Below are 18366 nucleotides of genomic sequence, written 5' to 3'. Positions count from 1 at the left end.
CTGCTGGCGTCATAGCGCTCCAAAATGTATGTGATTGCCTATTCAGCCCCTTTCTCCTTATCACTTTTATGTACTCGTTAAATAATACAAATAATTTGGCGCCATATTTTACCTATATTGTATTATATTATACACCTAATTATCAATTTAACATATTATTATATCATAAATAGATAAAAATATTGTTCATACATATTTTATAATGTTTTCATACCTAAGTTCTATTCCTTTTATTATTTTGTATTTGTACATTGTACATAATATCATGGCTTGTAATGATGGTGTACACTGTTGCAAATATTTAGTAGGTACCTACATTTTTTATATTGTTTTAATAATATTTTGTATTAATCTTTATGTCACACATTTCTCACTGTACATAGTTTTTAGTTAGTATAATCAATATTTTGTGATAATTATATAATTATTTTTTCACAACTATCGATATCATTAAAATGTTTAAAACATAAGACCCGTATAACCGTGTAGAACTGTATCAAATTATTGTCAAAACAATAAGCTAACCATCAAGCATTACTCTATGAAATAAACCTTGTTTTAGTAATCCAGTGTCCATAATCCATACAGCCATACACTTGATACAGGTAAATGGTAATGATGTATTGCACGTTTTATTATAAACTATGTATATATTTTTATATTTTAACACTAATAACACTATAATATTAAGTACCTAAAGGCTAATGGACTATTGGACTTAATTTAAAAATTAGAAAAAAGCTAAGTAATAACTAAGTAGTTCTTTTGTACTAATAAAGTAATAACTTATCAGTTAATAGTTATCAGTGTCTAAAAAAGAAAAATTAAGGGGCTTATATAGGCAACCTACTATAATATGGAGCGCTACAGTGTCCCCTAGCAAATCTAAGAGCTTCCCGTATTCTAATCTATAGTATTTGCTACACTGAAACCCAAACAGTTTGCTGACCTGTAATCGTTATCACTCCACTTTTTGTTGATTAATTATAATTGATAAGCATTTTAGCACGATGCTCTATGGTCTGTGTCCTACTGTCCTGTGAGAAAACACCGTGTCACGAGAATTCGGTATAACAATATGCTGGATTACAACTGAAATAAAATGGTAAGTTAATTAACTACTTTCAAGACTGGGGCGACTCCAGACACATGGTTTTGGTGGGGCCAAGTCATAATTTTCAGAAAATTTCGATATTATAATATGATTTTTTTTTGTAATTTTGTTTTCAACATTACAATTGTTTAGAAATACAGCGTCCCATAGCTCCCCCCCCCCCCTGGAGCCGCCCCTGTTTCAAGATCATAACTATACACCAATAACCCATAGGCTGAGCCCTCCCAAAAAAGACAGCTTTTTAGTTGCGTGGGATCGAAGCCCGCACGGCTTACATTGATATTAAAAATGTTAGCCCCCCTGAAATTTTAATGAATTTCCGCTATGCTATACACATTGGCACATTGTGTTTCTCAGGTGTTAATACAAAAGTATGTGTTTTAATTGTGAAATTGTATTGATAATTAGATAATAACGATAGATAACATTATGTCCCTAATAGTTACCTATCATGTCATACACTTATACTTATAATTTTTATTAACAACAATAAAAGAATCGTTGATTTATAATATAGGTATAAGGTAGTCTACACTCTAAACTTAAGAAAAAAATTATGGCTCTTTTTTTTAATCAATCAATTCATATTTAAATCATTTTGACCCTATCTTATACTTGTTATTATAGTTCAGTGAAGAAACTTTGGGATCATTCTAAATTTAAACCTTTTTTACCACGCATTTTTTGTAGACATATTTATATTTAACCATTATATAAACTAAAGATATTTATAAAAATAATATTTCAATTTTAAGACAATTAACACGGAAGTGTTAAAGTATGTTCAGTATTTATATGTAATATAATAACAATAACATGAATTATATGTATACATTATTTTTTCAGAGTGATTTCAAGACAGTTATAGAAGGCACTCGAGCCTCTAACAATTTGCCAAGTGGGGTGAACTGGAATTTTTATAACAGTTACCCTAAATTTAAAAAAGCAGTTTCATCACGTCAAAATCATGTTCTCAAATTGTATGTTCATACTTACATAATACAAATAAATATTACATATTATACTATTTAATACAAATTCATTAATTTCTTGACTTACAGAATATCTGCTTTATTGAAAAATCAAAAAATCCCAGGTAATATTCGAGGTAAAGATGCTGATCATCAATTTGAACTTGTCGAGGAAGGAAATGACACAATCTTAGACCGAGTGGTATACCTAATGCGCTAAACATTTATTTTATGAAGATCCAATAATATTTTTGTTTTTATAGACTCACAATATTGATACATTAAATGGATCTTTCAAGAATGTGGGTGTATCTGTTACCCCTAAAGCTTTTGCGTCAGAATCTACTGACAGTACACAAGCAGCAAACAAAAAAAGAATATTAGTACATGGCCGTAATATTGAAAGACCACAAATAAAATTCAAGATCAAAGTTGATAATAGACCAGTTCCGTTTAAACCCCTTCTTACTAGTAAACCTAACAGTAAAATACCATTAGATTTGTGTTTAGAAACGAATGAAGATGGAATCATGTTGTAAGCGATTATATTTCATAGTTTTATCATTGATTATAAATACTATAGATTGCTCAATGGCCGGTTTTTCGGTTACACAAAATATTTACTCCCGGTAGTAGATGGTGAGGTCACGTGATTACAACATCACACAATATTACTAACCCTGGCAGCCAAGGTTTGGGTGCGGGCTTGTGGTTAGTAATGTCGTGTGACGTTGTAATCTCTAGTAGTCACGTCATCTACTAAAAGTAAATATTTTGCACCATCAAAAAACCGATCTACAATCTGTAGTAGTAGTTAGTATGGTTTTATATACAAAATAAAATATTTTGAAATTATTTTTTCTTTAGTTATAAACATCCATATCAATTAGAACTAGAAGAATTTAAGGTTCCAGTAGAACATTTAAAAGCCTCAACAGCTGTAAAGCCTGCTTCACTAGAAGACACACCATTTGTTGAAGTATATACTGAAGAACAATTGAATTTGATGGTTTCGCATTTACAAACTGTTAGCGAATTAGCTGTTGATTTAGAGGTGGGATTCAAACTTTTTATTGATTCAATCTACAACAAAACATGATGTTATTGTTGTTTTTTTTTTTTAAATAGGCACACAGTTATCGAACGTATCAAGGGTTTACTTGCTTAATGCAAATATCAACTAGAAATGCCGATTATATCATAGATACACTATATCTTCGAGACAAATTGCATGTGCTCAATGAAATATTCACTAATCCTGCAGTAGTCAAGGTATTTGTTTTGAATTTTACAAAAGATAATCAATAAATAATTAATTTGTTTGTCAATGTTCAGGTATTCCATGGAGCGGATAGTGATATCCCATGGCTGCAAAGAGATCTGGGTCTATATGTTGTCAATATGTTTGATACATATCAAGCTGCTAAAATATTGAACTTTTCTAGAAAAGGGTTGGAGTTCTTATTAAAGCATTATTGTAATGTAGATGCTGATAAAGCATTTCAACTGTACGATTGGAGAACAAGGTAACAATAGTTTGTAACCGACTAAAAATATGTTTAAGGTTATCATTTACAAATATTGTTCTACCCTTAAATCATATACAATCAATGGAGCTACTTTATTCATAATATGTGTCCAACATAATCCCCCACTTATTAGTTATTTTATAGTGATTGTTGGCGCAATTGAGCATTGTTTCCTGAAATTGGATGGGGGGGGGGAGGGGGGGTTATGATGGACACAGCTCGGTATATGAACAATATATACGTACCTCCATCCATTGTATATGATCTAAGGTTATATAAAGTTCTACCATTCAAAATGTAAGCATGTTTTTATGATAATATGTTGTTTTAGGCCGTTATCGACTGAAGCCATATTTTATGCCCGATGTGATACTCACTATTTACTTTATGTGTATGATATGATAAAAAAAGATCTAATGGCAATGTCTACTAACCAGTGTAACTATATCGAATTAGTATTTCAGCGAAGTGCTGATGTGTGCAAATCGGTAAAAAAATGATTGATGGATAGTTTGTTACTGGTAATGATAATTATATTTTATTTTAGAGGTATGAAGTGAATATTTTAGGGGATGACAGTCACTTGAGTATGTACAAGCGGAGTAAAAAAATGTTTGACATCCAGCAAATGTATGCGCTCAAACATTTATATGCTTGGAGAGATAAATTAGCCAGAGAATTAGATGAAAGTCCAGGGTAAGATAAAAAAAATACTATTACTAGACATGTTCCTGTTTAATATTTTTTATTTTTTTTTTTTTGCAGATACATTCTACCAAATCATATGTTACTTAAGATATCAGAAATGTTGCCCAAAGAATCGTTTGGTATACTGGCTTGTTGTTCCCCAGTACCTCCGTTGGTTCGACAATGTCTTCACGAAATCCATTACATCATTAAAAATGCTAGGGAACAAACATTTGAAAATGTTAGCAATATTTTTGGTTTTTATTAAAAATAATTTGAAATTTGAGTGCTTTTGTGTATACTTAATAAATTTTTTTTTACAGGCCGAGAAGTTGAATGAAGATAAAAGCTTTTCTCAAGATGTGATCAAACATATAGATGTTGACATGATTAGTTTACATGACTATTCTAAATCAAAAGAAACCGAAGCAGACTCATTACCCACGTTATTAGATGATTTAAATAAATTAGTCGATGACGAGATTGAAATTGTATATTTTACACCACAAGAAATAACTATATTTCAAGTAACTTAGTGATCCATTTTAATTTTATCCAATCAGTTCTTTATTCAACCATAAACATTATTAAATAAATATTTATTTTTTTACATAGGAAGTGAAAAAAAAATCAAGAAAGCATATTGGTTTAACAAATATTGTATATAAACAGCCATATGAGCTGTATTTGAAAACAATTAAGTATAACAAAGTTCTTAAGAAATCGTCTGAGATAAAAGAACAAGTCAACGATAGCAATGAGCCATTAAATGCTAGTATCCCTATGGAATGTCCGGACAAACTTTATTTAACACCACAAGTGAGATTTATATTTAAATTTTTTTTACTAATGTAGATGATTCTAATGTTCATCCATGTATTTTAATATTATATATAATAGTAATATTTTTATACCATAGTGTTTTCGTAAAATGTTTGAACATGATTTAAATTAATTATTAATGATTCGTTATGTTCATCAAAAATATTTAATACCGGCTTGATTAAATTTTTAAATATGGTTAACTTGTATTTTTGATTTAAAATTAATTACCCGATTCCACAATTGATTTAATTAATTTGATGTTTTATTTTTAGGTTAAAGAAATTAAGAAAAATATTAGTGACCTATCTAATGTAAAAAAAGAAATTCCAAATACGTTCATAAGAGAAATAACACTTGAAGATCAAACTTCTAGTACAAGTTCAACTACCCAAAACCCTACAAATAATTCAAGAAAAAATAAAAATTTTATCCCTCATAAGTATGAAAAAACAGATTTTGCCAAATACCACAACCAATCAAAAGAGGTTTTATTAATTGCAAAACGATTGCAGAAGGTAAAAACGACATTAAGTAATAAAAATATGTGTCAATCCACGACTTATATCCAAAAAAACATAAATTTATTTACAATTAACCTTTTAAAATTTGTATCAATGTATTATTAAAAATATTGTCAGTCTTGAAACTTAAAAACAAACACTATACACATTACAAATTCACTTTAGTTGTAATTGATTCAATAGTTGATTGTTCAAATCGAATTGTCTATAATATATTTCATTTGTTTCAGAAAAAGAACAAAACCAAGAAAAATAAAAAGCCAAAAAGGTTGCAAAAAACTGTATAAAGCAATAATTACATACTTAAATAAAAATAATATCTTTAACTTTTATTGTGTTTTCTCATTTCCAACAAGATCTTAATTTTTTTTTTTTGTCTTAAGCCGTTTGAGGCTATTAGCTGTAGGATGGTGCTGTAGGGTTAAATCCTCTTTCCTTTAGACCGTTTCTCAACGGTACTCATGCTTACCAATATAATGGTAAATCGGTTATTAAACATTCATTCTGTTTCTATGTTTGATTATTGTTGATTTAACAATGTCTTTCCAAAGATTCTTTTTACGAATAATTTATTAGTCATAGATCATTTTATAGGTACGTATCATTTTCAAAAATTTATTTTTATGAACTATTTAAAAACAATTTTGTAGTTAAAACAATGTTCAACGTAAATATTTAAATAAATTACTTAGTTCAAAATAATATCAAATATACCTACTTAGTAATATCATAGGCTCTATATTATATCATTTAATTCAAATTTACCACCATCCATTAAAGTGACCCACTTGTAACCAGTGTACCGAATATTGACAGCCACTTGCCCACCTTTTTTTTCTTTAAATGTCAATAACATTTCCCTCGAAGCAGGGCCTAAAATACAGCTGATTTCATGGGAGTGAGAACACACCTCACACTTATTAATTTAACTGTTACTTTTGGACTTTGACAGTTCTCTATAGCAAAAAAATGTGTGGTTGTTGTAACACACAAATCCCCTCCCCCCATTTTTATATACCACTAATTACCCTGTAGGTGAGTTAGTGAGGTAACTTTTATAGTTATTTTAAATCAGTAAAAGCCTACGTGTGTAGTAAATTGAAAAATATTTTTGTATGTTATCATCATCAATTAGAATATAATTTACGTAACAAAATAGTTTATAAGAATATTCAATGTTTTTAAAAAACAAATTTGATTATGTTTAAAAAATAATATTGGGTTTGTTAATTAATAAACTGTGAATAAAATATATAATATTATATGTACATAATTATGTATGGTAGATACTTATAGTTATATTTAATATTTATTATGAGACAAAATGACTATCTAATTCTTTAAAATCCGATTTATGATTATAATAATCAGTTTGATAACTTTAATTTTTTTAATATTTTAACATATTTTAGACTTAAAACAAATAACAATACATATTTATAATATTCTATAGTACCTATACCCAATTATATAATATCGCAGTATTATATAAATTACAATGCTCTTACTAGTTGATTTTTCAGTAGGTACTACTGAAAACAATATTGTTTTTCAATGAACACACGGCATAGAATAATTTTAATATTTTATGTACCTGTTTGTTTAATTATTTTTTACTAAAGCAGGTACCTAATTACTTTAAATTGACCTATTATCATCAATTATTTTTTTTATAAGAAACTTGTCCATAGTATAGTATTAAAATAAGATGGCAATTAACTTAAGTCAACAGAATAGTTAACTAGTAAATTAAAATATTAAATGATTAATGTTTGTTATTTCTACAAAACTAAAAACTCGTTAGAAAACTTGGGACACACATTTGTCATTCAGGGGACACAGTATTTTAGCCCCTGCTTCGTTGGGTCAAAAAACTTGAAAATCTAATACGAAACTCCTCACATATTTTTACAATACCAGTTTAAAAATACAATTATGCTTTTTTTCGTTTTTTTTTATTATCATTTATAGTTTAAAATTTAAATGTTGACAAATTTTATACATTAAAAATTTACAAATTATTTTGTAGTTAAAAATGTATATAATATTAAATTTAATAGCCAAGGATTGAACATTTAAGACAATGATTCATGTGAGTAGTTTATTCTGTAACCAAAAAATATATAAGCACAGGTTTTTTTAAAAATAGTCTAATAAGAAACGCACATTTACATTTTAAAATGCAATTTTTTCGGGTAAATTAATTTAACTTACTATACTACTGTAGTCACTTATGCCTAATAGTAAGATACATTTATTTAACACAATAATATCATAAAATATACCTAGGTTCTTAGTAATATTATACACTAACCCTAACAGTTTTCGCTTAGAATCGTTTTTCGTATGCAATGAATTTAACACATCCATACAGTGACTAGAAGATACCCAATATACAGCAGCACTTCCACAAGTTCCACAATTTTTCAACGTTTAAGATCTGATAACCATAAATTATAATATTTTTAAGAATTAAATAGTATATGATAACAGATCAGCCATATCCCCACATAATGACAAAATCATTTAATTGCCCCTGAATCGACACAATTAATCACAATAAGTATATGTGGGAAGGGAATAAAAATAACGTTATTGGGGTTGCATGAAGAAGGAACCACCAATTGGTAGCACTTGAAATTTACGTTATAGGATTAAGTTAAAATAACTACACCATTTTCTCTGGGTATATTACAGGGTTATCCAGGAAGTGTGATGGGAATTGTTGTAATTTAAAAATATTTTTTAAAGGCACTTGACACTTTTAAAGTATCTATATTATATTCTATACACAAAATGACATTTTCATATGCAATATTTTCAGAAACATCATTTCAACCTGTTTTATTACTGATGTCCAATTGTAAAAAAAATTTTTAAGCAGTAATAACATAAAATATAATTTATTATAGGTTGTCTTCGTCTAGTATGTTCCATTGAATTCTCAACCTCAAAACATCTATTATTTTGTAACCCACGTTCCATACAACACCTAAATACCTAATGTATATATAATAGCAGAGCGGAACCCAGTTGTCTACCTTTATTTATCATCATTTATGTGTAATTTAATAGTATATATCATTAATTCATTAAACAGTAGACAAATTAAATTATAACTATATAAGGTTATCTACACAACAATAGTTGTTAATGTGCTTGACAATATTTAATTCATTACAATGCAACGAGGCCGGACAAAAACAATAATAATTGCAACATCACTTTTTATTCTGTTGAAATAAAAAAAAAAACAAATATATGCAATGATTTTTGGAATGAGTTTTATATGACCTAAAACACTTTGTACAATTTCCAATTTAAACATCTATGCAATAGACAAAATATCTCTTAACATGTGTGTCTAATGAAACTTACAATCCATTTGTACATAGAAACACATGAATTTAAAAAATATGTATAAAAAAAAAACTAATAATGTTACTAATAATTAATAAATTTGATTCTTATAAAATAAAACATCGAGAACAACACATAACTAGGATAGAAAAATATTTATGCCACTTGCGATGTCAGTCTTTGTGATTTCTAAAACAAATTATTACATCATGCCACCCATTCCTCCCATACCGCCCATTCCACCCATTCCTCCCATACCACCACCTGGTAATGGCTCGTCCTTCTTGGGTAATTCAGTGATAACTGCTTCTGCTGTAGTCAATAATGATGCAACACCTGCAGCATCAGTTATTGCTGTTCTGACAACCTAAAAATACGTTTTTGATGGTATTAAGTTAAGTAAAATTGTAAAATTGTTCATACATTGAAAAACCCTGCATAGAAATATTTTAACCACAGAGAATAAAAAAATCAATGATATTCTTATATGCTTACAAGTACTTGAAACACTGAAATTAGTCAATGGCTGACTTTATCCATCCCAGTACATTTTTCCCAATAATTTTAATTTAACTCACTTTGGTTGGATCGATGATTCCTTTTTCAACCATGTTAACATATTCGTCGTTCATTGCATCATAACCAAAAGCATCTTTACCTTCAGACACTTTAGCAACTACAACACCAGCATCAACACCAGCATTTCGGGCAATTGTCATACATGGCATGGTTAATGCTTTACGCACAATATCAATACCTATCAAATAATTTATTTATTAAAATGATCTTTTCCAGGTGCATCATAATATGTACGATTACTCAATTATATTTACCAATTTTCTGATCTTTGTTGGCTACTTTGATTGCATTTAATCCAGGTCCACAACGGATTAATGCAGTACCACCTCCGGGAACAATACCTTCTTCAACAGCTGCACGGGTGGCATTTAGTGCGTCAGTAACACGGTCTTTTTTCTCATTGACTTCAACTTCACTACTACCGCCAATTTTCAATACAGCAACACCAGATGCTAACCTTGCAAGACGTTCTTGCAGTTTTTCTTTTTCATATTCAGATGAAGTATCCTTGATCTGATCTCTAATTTGTTCAGCTCTTTGTTCAATGTCAGATGGTATGCCATTACCCTATTCATAATTATTATTAGTATAAATATAATGACAATGTGAATGTATTAATAAATTTACTTTCAACAGCAAAGTGTCATCTTTGGTGATAACTACTTCTTTGACTTCACCAAAATCACCAGCTTTGATATCTTCAATTTTCAGTTCATTACCTTCTTGGCCGAAAACAACACCTCCAGTTGCAATTGCCATATCAGTCAATGTAGATTTGCGATTATCTCCAAATCCAGGCGCTTTGACGGCCGCAACATTTAGACCAATTTTCAATCTGAAAAAAAAAATTATTTTTGATATAAATCTAATTTATTAAACAGCTATAAATAATACCATATACCTAGAAATATATTATTAATTATTATATATTTTCATAATTAATCATATTTGAAAATAATACCTATTTAAAACTAGCATTCCAATAACTTCACCATCAAGGTCTTCAGCAACTATAACAAGTGGTTTACGTTGTGCATTAGCTAATTCTAAAGCAGGAATTAATGATTGAGCGGATGAAATTTTTTTCTCGCTGAACAACACCAAAGCATCTTGGAATTCTACTTTGGCACCTTTGGAAGATTGATTTAATATTATTAAAAAGTTTTTAAAAAAAGTTTTTTTTTTATATTTACCTTTAGCAGAGTTAATGAAGTATGGGGAAATGTACCCTCTATCAAATTTTAAACCTTCAATAACTTCCAATTCATCTTCTAAGGTTTTTCCATCTTTGACTGTTATCACACCATCTTTTCCTACCTATTAGTCAGCACAAATTACAAAAAAAATAAAATATTGCTTAAACCATAATTATCATTCAAGAAATAGAAGCATTACTTTTTCCATAGCTGAAGAAATAAGTTGTCCAATACTAGTATCACCATTAGCAGATATTGTGGCAACTTGTGCAATTTCCTCTGCAGACTGAACTTTCTTTGATAAATTACCTAATTGAACCTTAACTTCATCAACAGCTAACATTACACCTGATAATAAAACGATATGATTATTTAAAAATTTTAAAGCATACAAAATTATACTACTAATTACCTCGTCTAATTTCAATTGGATTAGCACCCTTAATAATTGATTCAAATCCTTCTTTAGCTATAGCACGTGCTAACACAGTAGCTGTTGTTGTGCCATCACCAGCTTCATCATTGGTATTATTTGCTACATCTTGTACAAGCTTAGCACCAATGTTTTGGAATTTATCTTGTAATTCAATACCTTTGGCAACAGTTACACCATCCTTAGTGATTTTAGGAGAACCCCAGCTTTGTTCTAGGATGACATTACGGCCCTAATAAATTAAATAAAAATTTTGTTTTTAATAGATTCTTAAAACATAAGTAGGTACCTAAAGTAAAAATAACATAATGATAAAATATTTGGGAACTCATCTGTCTTACCAGACACTTAATTTTTTTAGTTGTAGTTAAGCACGCTGAAAACTAAAGTCAGTCAAAATTTGGTGGTCAGATTTAGTTTTAGGGCTGTTCTTACAATGTCCAGTTAAAGTTAATCGACACTTTACCGGACATTGTAAAAATGGTCTTTAAAGTTATAACTAATTGAAATTTATAGTATTTTCATATACACCCGGCGTGGTCACTCACTCACTCTGACAATCACAATTAAAAACATAAACATTTCTCGACTTGTTCCCTAACCTTAGTTCTCAGACTTTAAATAGCTATAACTTCAAAACTAAAATAAAAAAAATTGAAAAGAAAAGGGTATCAGGTAAATCAGAAATTTACCAATATTTGATATTCAATACCAGTATAATACACTATACTCTGTTCAGTGAGAGAACACGCTGATTCTGCGAATCTCCCCCAGCACCCTCCTATCAAAACAGGTTCTCATATGCGCAGATAAACTTATTTTGGTTGGCCTGCTAGAAAGAATGTGGGTATTTAAGGTTTTAATAAATTTAGTAATTTAACTCACCTTCGGGCCCATAGTTACAGCAACAGCATCAGCAAGGATATCAACTCCCTCAAGCATAAGTTTTCGCACTTCAGGCCCAAACTTAATGTCCTTGGCATAGTTTCTAGCAAAGTATTTGGGTACATTGTTTCTAGCAAGAGCGGCAGAGATACGGTACATCTATTAAATATAAATAGGTAGTTTATATTTAAATATTAAAAAAAAACAATCATAAATAATACAAATTATGTAAAACGTTTTAATGACCATAAAAGAAAAAAAATGTGTGCTTAAATAAGTATGAACATTATACTTGATTAAAAATGGAAAAGATAATATCTTCTGAAAAAGTCTAACAGTTACACAGAACTTTGATTCTTAACAAGTAGTATATAGCCATATAATAGGTACTTTTATTTTATATTTTGTCATAGTATGCGACTAATTGTAATTATTATTATATCCAGCTACCTATATAGTCAATTCAATATGAAGTATTCTACTTTAAAATTAAATATTATTGAACAAAACGGTAAATTGTAATAAGGAATATTTGAGATTCCAATTTTAGTATTTTACTTGTCTTAGCATACCCTTTTTCACTTAAATAGATCATTTTTAAATATAAACCACATGGGTAGTCTCGGCGGGTAACCTATACATAGATTTTTTTTTTAATTCTTAATTTCGATCGGTTCATAATTTTAAACTGAGATATTGTCGGAAAATTCGAAAACCGAAGACAATCGATCGGCCGAAACTTACGCTGTGCCGACGAATTAGGTTATTTCCATATCGAATAAAGCCGGCCGGGTCGTGCAAAGGTTAGAATACGTGTTGTTGGTTTCAATTGTAGAATACCGACGTCTATAAATCCGTAATCGGGCAAAAGTGAATTTCATCTTACCTTGAATAATTTGAACGGTTCGGCAGAACGGGAATGCAATTTAATGTCGTTGATTTAACGACTGAAAATCAAACGAGAATGATCCGTAAAACCGCACCAAATCACAAGATAGAACGGGTTGAATTGGCAGATTATGAAGCCGGGACCAAAGTGAGCAATCTATGGAAATTTCTAGAAGGAATAATGAAAAAAGTTCGACCATAACCAGTGTAGCCAATAAACCGACATGAAATATCTCAAGTTTAAATACGACCGTTCAGACATTATCCAAATAATAAAATTGTTTTAGTTCTACACACAGATTTCTAAATAAGCAGTTGCTTATAGTATAAAATATTATGTATAATAGAAGTCTGAGGTTCTCATAGACCTTTTACTAATTATAGGCCGGCCTGGCGGCCCACTTCATGTTTCAACCGAGTCAAGATAGGACAGGTGGCGCTTTTCGGTTATTGAGTTACTCTGATACGGTATAAAATATATCTATATCTTTATACCACGGACTAAGATATATCTTTTATCTTATATCTTATATCTTAGTCCGTGATTTATACTAAACGGGCTGCTCTATGTCGGATAGCTACTATCAATACTTTTGATCACGAACTAAGATATATAGTTCGTGCTTTTGATATAGGATGGGCCGGTCTATAAGTAAAAGCATGACAAATTAACTAATTTGTCATTAGTAAAAAGTCTATGGTAGTTCTAGACTTCTACCGGCCGTGTTCTAGTCATGACCATAGGCGTAACTACTAACTAGATCTTAAAGTTAGGGGGGCTTCAGCTCTTACATATTTAAAATAAGTACAAAATGTGGGGGGCTCTACTCTGCCCCCACACATCCCCTAACTAGTCCATCAAGTAACATTCATTATTCAACTATAATATCGCTCAATTTTGATGTTAGAATAAAAACACCTATTACAAAATAAAATATGATAATATTTTGGAGGGCAACGCGTTGTGTTTTTTTTAAGAAATAAAAATTTTTAAAAGTTTAAGGTGTTTTAAGAATGTTGACATTTTTGCTATTTCTAAACGATATAATAAACGTTATATTGGGTAAAATGGAAAAAACGCAACATCTTGCCCTCAGAAATATTGTCACAATTCGATTTTATAATAGGTATTTTTATTCTAGAACCAACATTAAGCGATTTATTCTCAGACTGCGTAAACGCATTTAGTCTATATCGTACGTGTGTAAGACGGAGACAACACGTCATGCGGGTGTGACGCCTCTTAATAATGAATTTATTAAAAATCTGATTTTTTGGAATTTTTAAATATTCTTAAAGTCGATATTTCCAAATGCTTGAGACTTTATGTACCTACATTACGGAGTGTCTCGTGGCGATACAGACTTCTATATTGTTATTCTAATAAATACCCTCTTTTTACTGAAAATTATTTAATGGGTGTTTTTATGAAAATTCGGATGTATTTTCTCATGTGACTTGCCGATTTGTCCGTGGACTGAGGTTTACAAAAACTTAGATATTAACCGAGATATATAATATATATATTATATAGGATCAGAGGCGTAGACATGTTTTCTGAAAGGGGGATCAAAAAAAGTAAACGACATAGCTAAATGGGAGGGGAAAATTGGAAAATTCCCCACCCTCTCAAAACTTTTTACTAAGGTAACAAAAAGTAAACGGGGGATCTGACCCTCCACGTCTCCCCTTGTCTACGCCACTGTATAGGGTATATGTATATAATATATATAATTATACTATATGGGATTTAATATTAGCACTTGGTATATATTTTTAAACGTGGTTTAAACTATAGATACTTATTCTAAACTTTTCTCACATCTTTAAAAGAGATCCCTAAAAAGGACAGATCAAGTACAACTGCAGTACAAGTATACATCAAATCGAATTTTCGAACATTGCCTACCAAGATGGATGAGTTGCACTTATAGCAGGTGGGTTGCCTATACTTGATATGCTGTTGCACATTGTCCGCGATGTGACGGATGAGTTGCACTTACTGCAGCAAGTTATACACTTATACCCAAAAGGAGTAGAACTGTTGAACAATTACAATTTTTTTAAGAGTTGTCATTTTTTACGCGCAACAAAGTGCGTGGAATCAACTTGTTTGTGAATAAAAATTCACTTTTTTCATTTAATTTGTACCTAACTATCGTGGAAGATGAAATCAAAATTCAAACCGCTTTAATATTATTTTTAACATTACCAGTAACTATACTTTAGTAAGTAGTAACATCATTGATTATAAATACTAGTATTTATTTAGTATTTATAATCAATGGTATTATGGTAACATCAACCAATACCGAACGATCATTCTCAAAGTTGAAATGAATAAAAAAATTATTTAAGAAGCACACAAGAACAAGAACACATCAGCGATTTAGCAATTTTAGCCATAGAAGCAAACGAAGCAGAAAAAATGGGCACATAATATTAATTATTAATAACAACGTTTTCTGAGCTGAAAGTTGAAAACAAAACTTTGAATAGTTAGGTACTTTGTAGTTTGTACCTACATAATATTATAATAAAACTAAAATAAAACTATCATAAAACTATTTAATAATAATTGTGACGCGGTGTGGTGCAGTGGTTTCAATCAGTTACGAAACATGATCTAAGAGCAAACACCGGCCGGTGCTACTAGTTCCCGGATGAGTGACCACCCGAGTTTTTAGTGACAAATCCTTGTACACACGTGTCGTGTCCAAAACCAACAGGCAACCGTACTCCACAGTAACAGGCTAATGACCTCAGTTGTCGAAGCCTTAAATAAATAAAATAATAATTATAATTATAATTTTTAATATTCCTTTTTTTTAGTTACAAATTTAAGAATTTTGGTGGCATAAATTGCCCCGGGGACTCAAATTTATAGTTACGCCTCTAAATTGCTTGTATCTGATCTGCCCGAGTATTCATAATATGATTACAATGACAACCATTTATATACAAAAATAAAAATAATTTATTTCTACTTTTACTATTATAATCTGCAACTAACGGCAATCATTTATAAACAAAAAAAAGTTTCAATTCCCAACGTAATTCTTTGCAACCTCCCTGTTTGACCACCTATTTAGAGAATTAGCATTAGCTTTAGAGGAACCACTATTCCAAATTTCAAAGTTATACACGTTTTGTGATTTTTGAGACATAGCGAGTGAGTGAGTGAGTGCAGAGTGAGTACGGCGATTGTAAACTGCGCCCAAGGTACAGGTATACAGAAAATCACACAGTGAGTAGTATTTGAGTTTTATATAAATAGATAAACTCATACCATGATAAAATGGCCATTTTAATTCACACAAATAAAACATGTAAAGTAGTATTTAATAAATAAAAATAAGGGAACCAGATGCTATTAAAAAGTACTAAGTATCCACTATCCATTGATAAGTATTATTCCAGTGTTAGGTGCCTGTACATTTACTTGCATAAACAGTAAACACAATATAGCCATACTTACCGTATGGCGTATCATAATGTTATCATCATAAAATATATACCAAATAGCATTGATTATATACATAGTATAATATAAGTATAGTATAGTATACATACTATGTATAATCAATACTAATAGGTAGATAGTTAAACTTATAAAATATCAAGAAAGTTTTTTATTGCCTTATTGCATAAAAAACTTTCTCTTTTGTCTATATAATATGCAACATATTTCACTGTAAAAATATAATTTAATTAATAACAACAAACGTTCTCGAATTATATTATAATTATTAATTAGTAACTTTGTCGCTATAATACTACCTACCCACCGTGGCGCTCCTAACCAGTGGACTATACATACCAGTCATCTATATTCAGATATTCTATATAATATTATAGTATTCTTTCTTCTTTCTTTCTTTCTGGGCTTTTACAGGCCTTTAAGGCCCATCGCCGCAACAACATATTGTTTCCATTCTTCTCTATCATTTGCACATTCTTCTGCGTTTCTTACGTTCAGGAGTTTCAAGTTTTCCTTTACTCTATCCACCCATCTTTGTCTGGGGCGTCCTCGAGGATATTATAGTATTAATGTATTATATTAAGACTATTAAGAGGACGCAACGTCGCCACGTTGTGTTGTCACCGTTGTACAAGTGTGCAATATATAGCAAATTTAAGCTCAGCAAATCACGTTTAGCCCTGTTAGTTTAAACATTAGAGTGGAACAACATATTATGAAACTAAGTACATTATCTGTTTTCGAAACTTGGTGTTTTACGATTATTCAGTTTTTGAGGGAGTTATTAGCATTTTTAATTTACGCTATATTATAAACTCATAACTTGCTAAAAATTGAACTATCGTAAACAATTTACATACGAACACAAATAATGTTCTTACCATCAAGTTTCGTCGATTCACTCTAATTTTTAAACTAACGGAGTTAAACGTGATCCGCTGTGCGTAAATTTGCAATGTTAAGCGCTTGTAGGACGGAGACAACACACGCGGGTGTGGCGTCCGCTTAAAAGTTAATTCTAAAGTTAAAAAGGTATTTTTTTAAACTTAACTAGTTGGATAATTTTTTAATTAACATTGTAACTTAAGTCTGACTAGTTAAAGAGTTTATGTAGCCAGTAAGTAACAATTACAATAACTTATCTCATCGTCTCCCAAAGTTTTTGGCTCGCGGCACCCTTTTTTTCTAAGGGCGCCCTTCCCAAGCCATAGCATGACTAATCATAAGAAATAGGAAAATAAATAAAAACCTGAACAAATCGTAATGGTTAATATGAAAATATATATTTACTCGAAATTATACATAATTTATACATTTTATTTACATAATCGTAATTGTTACCATCGCCGCCATCGTCGGATTTTCAAATTTACTTTTGAACCATATAAAATTCTAAGGCAGCACGGCGCCACGGTGCTCACTTTGGGAACCGCTGACTTAGCTAGTTAATTTGAAAAATAATTAATACGTTAAGTGAAAATCACGTTTATACGTGATAAGTTACGTGATTATTTGCTTTATTTAATCGCACAATACAATGATTTTGAATAAAAATAAACGTTTAAATATTCTTGTATCAAATAATTAAATTGACATAAGCCCGTAATTGCTGCCTAAAACCATTTTACATTTATACGACAACAGTTTGTAATAAGAAGAAATATTGGATTTTAGGATAAAAGTTAAAATACACTTTTAATACATTGTTTAATAATTATTCAAATTATTTAAAAGTTGTAAAATCACCCAGTTGCAGGTAATTAAAAAAATTAATTAACTTATTGTCAATCGATTGAAGTTGAACAGAGAATACAGGCTTCGTGCTACCATAGAACATTAATTGTTCATGTAGGTAATCATGTATTCATGTACATGTTAGTGTTGTTTATGTAGATTA

The 18366-nt window shown here is 30.1% G+C and overlaps 2 protein-coding genes across 2 annotated transcripts; one reads left to right on the top strand and one right to left on the bottom strand.

The window, feature by feature from the left end:
* Positions 1-987: 987 nt before the first annotated feature.
* Positions 988-5979, top strand: LOC132948411 (exosome component 10). Its single transcript, XM_061018852.1, has 14 exons — positions 988-1105; positions 1961-2094; positions 2176-2287; positions 2349-2620; positions 2953-3139; positions 3214-3357; positions 3421-3611; positions 3946-4102; positions 4162-4310; positions 4380-4542; positions 4625-4828; positions 4917-5120; positions 5399-5641; positions 5878-5979. Exons 1-14 carry the CDS (start codon positions 1103-1105, stop codon positions 5932-5934), a joined length of 2220 nt encoding a protein of 739 aa, XP_060874835.1. The 5' UTR covers positions 988-1102; the 3' UTR covers positions 5935-5979.
* A 2880-nt stretch (positions 5980-8859) lies between these two features.
* Positions 8860-13148, bottom strand: LOC132948725 (heat shock protein 60A). Its single transcript, XM_061019351.1, has 10 exons — positions 12987-13148; positions 12101-12259; positions 11195-11447; positions 10982-11130; positions 10780-10903; positions 10548-10716; positions 10214-10421; positions 9841-10153; positions 9586-9764; positions 8860-9374 (listed from the first exon to the last, which is right to left on the bottom strand). The coding sequence occupies exons 2-10, from the start codon at positions 12257-12259 to the stop codon at positions 9210-9212; spliced, it is 1719 nt and encodes a 572-aa protein (XP_060875334.1). The 5' UTR covers positions 12987-13148; the 3' UTR covers positions 8860-9209.
* Between the last annotated feature and the right edge of the window lie 5218 nt (positions 13149-18366).

Source organism: Metopolophium dirhodum, chromosome 7 (assembly GCF_019925205.1).
Source record: "Metopolophium dirhodum isolate CAU chromosome 7, ASM1992520v1, whole genome shotgun sequence".
NCBI lineage: Eukaryota > Metazoa > Arthropoda > Insecta > Hemiptera > Aphididae > Metopolophium > Metopolophium dirhodum.
Note: the sequence above shows the minus strand (reverse complement) of the source record. Positions and strands in the feature narration are given on the sequence as shown.

What these genes read in the sequence shown, in the direction of transcription:
- LOC132948411 (XM_061018852.1), top strand. An exon ending in GAATTAGATGAAAGTCCAGG is followed by an intron (nt 4,311 to 4,379) that starts GTAAGATAAAAA and finishes TTTTTTTTGCAG; the next exon opens with ATACATTCTACCAAATCATA. An exon ending in GGGAACAAACATTTGAAAAT is followed by an intron (nt 4,543 to 4,624) that starts GTTAGCAATATT and finishes TTTTTTTTACAG; the next exon opens with GCCGAGAAGTTGAATGAAGA.
- LOC132948725 (XM_061019351.1), bottom strand. Translation starts at nt 12,259, where the DNA reads ATGTACCGTATCTCTGCCGCTCTTGCTAGAAACAATGTACCCAAATAC. An exon ending in CTGTAACTATGGGCCCGAAG is followed by an intron (nt 11,448 to 12,100) that starts GTGAGTTAAATT and finishes TTAATTTATTAG; the next exon opens with GGCCGTAATGTCATCCTAGA. An exon ending in CTTCATTAACTCTGCTAAAG is followed by an intron (nt 10,717 to 10,779) that starts GTAAATATAAAA and finishes AATCTTCCAAAG; the next exon opens with GTGCCAAAGTAGAATTCCAA.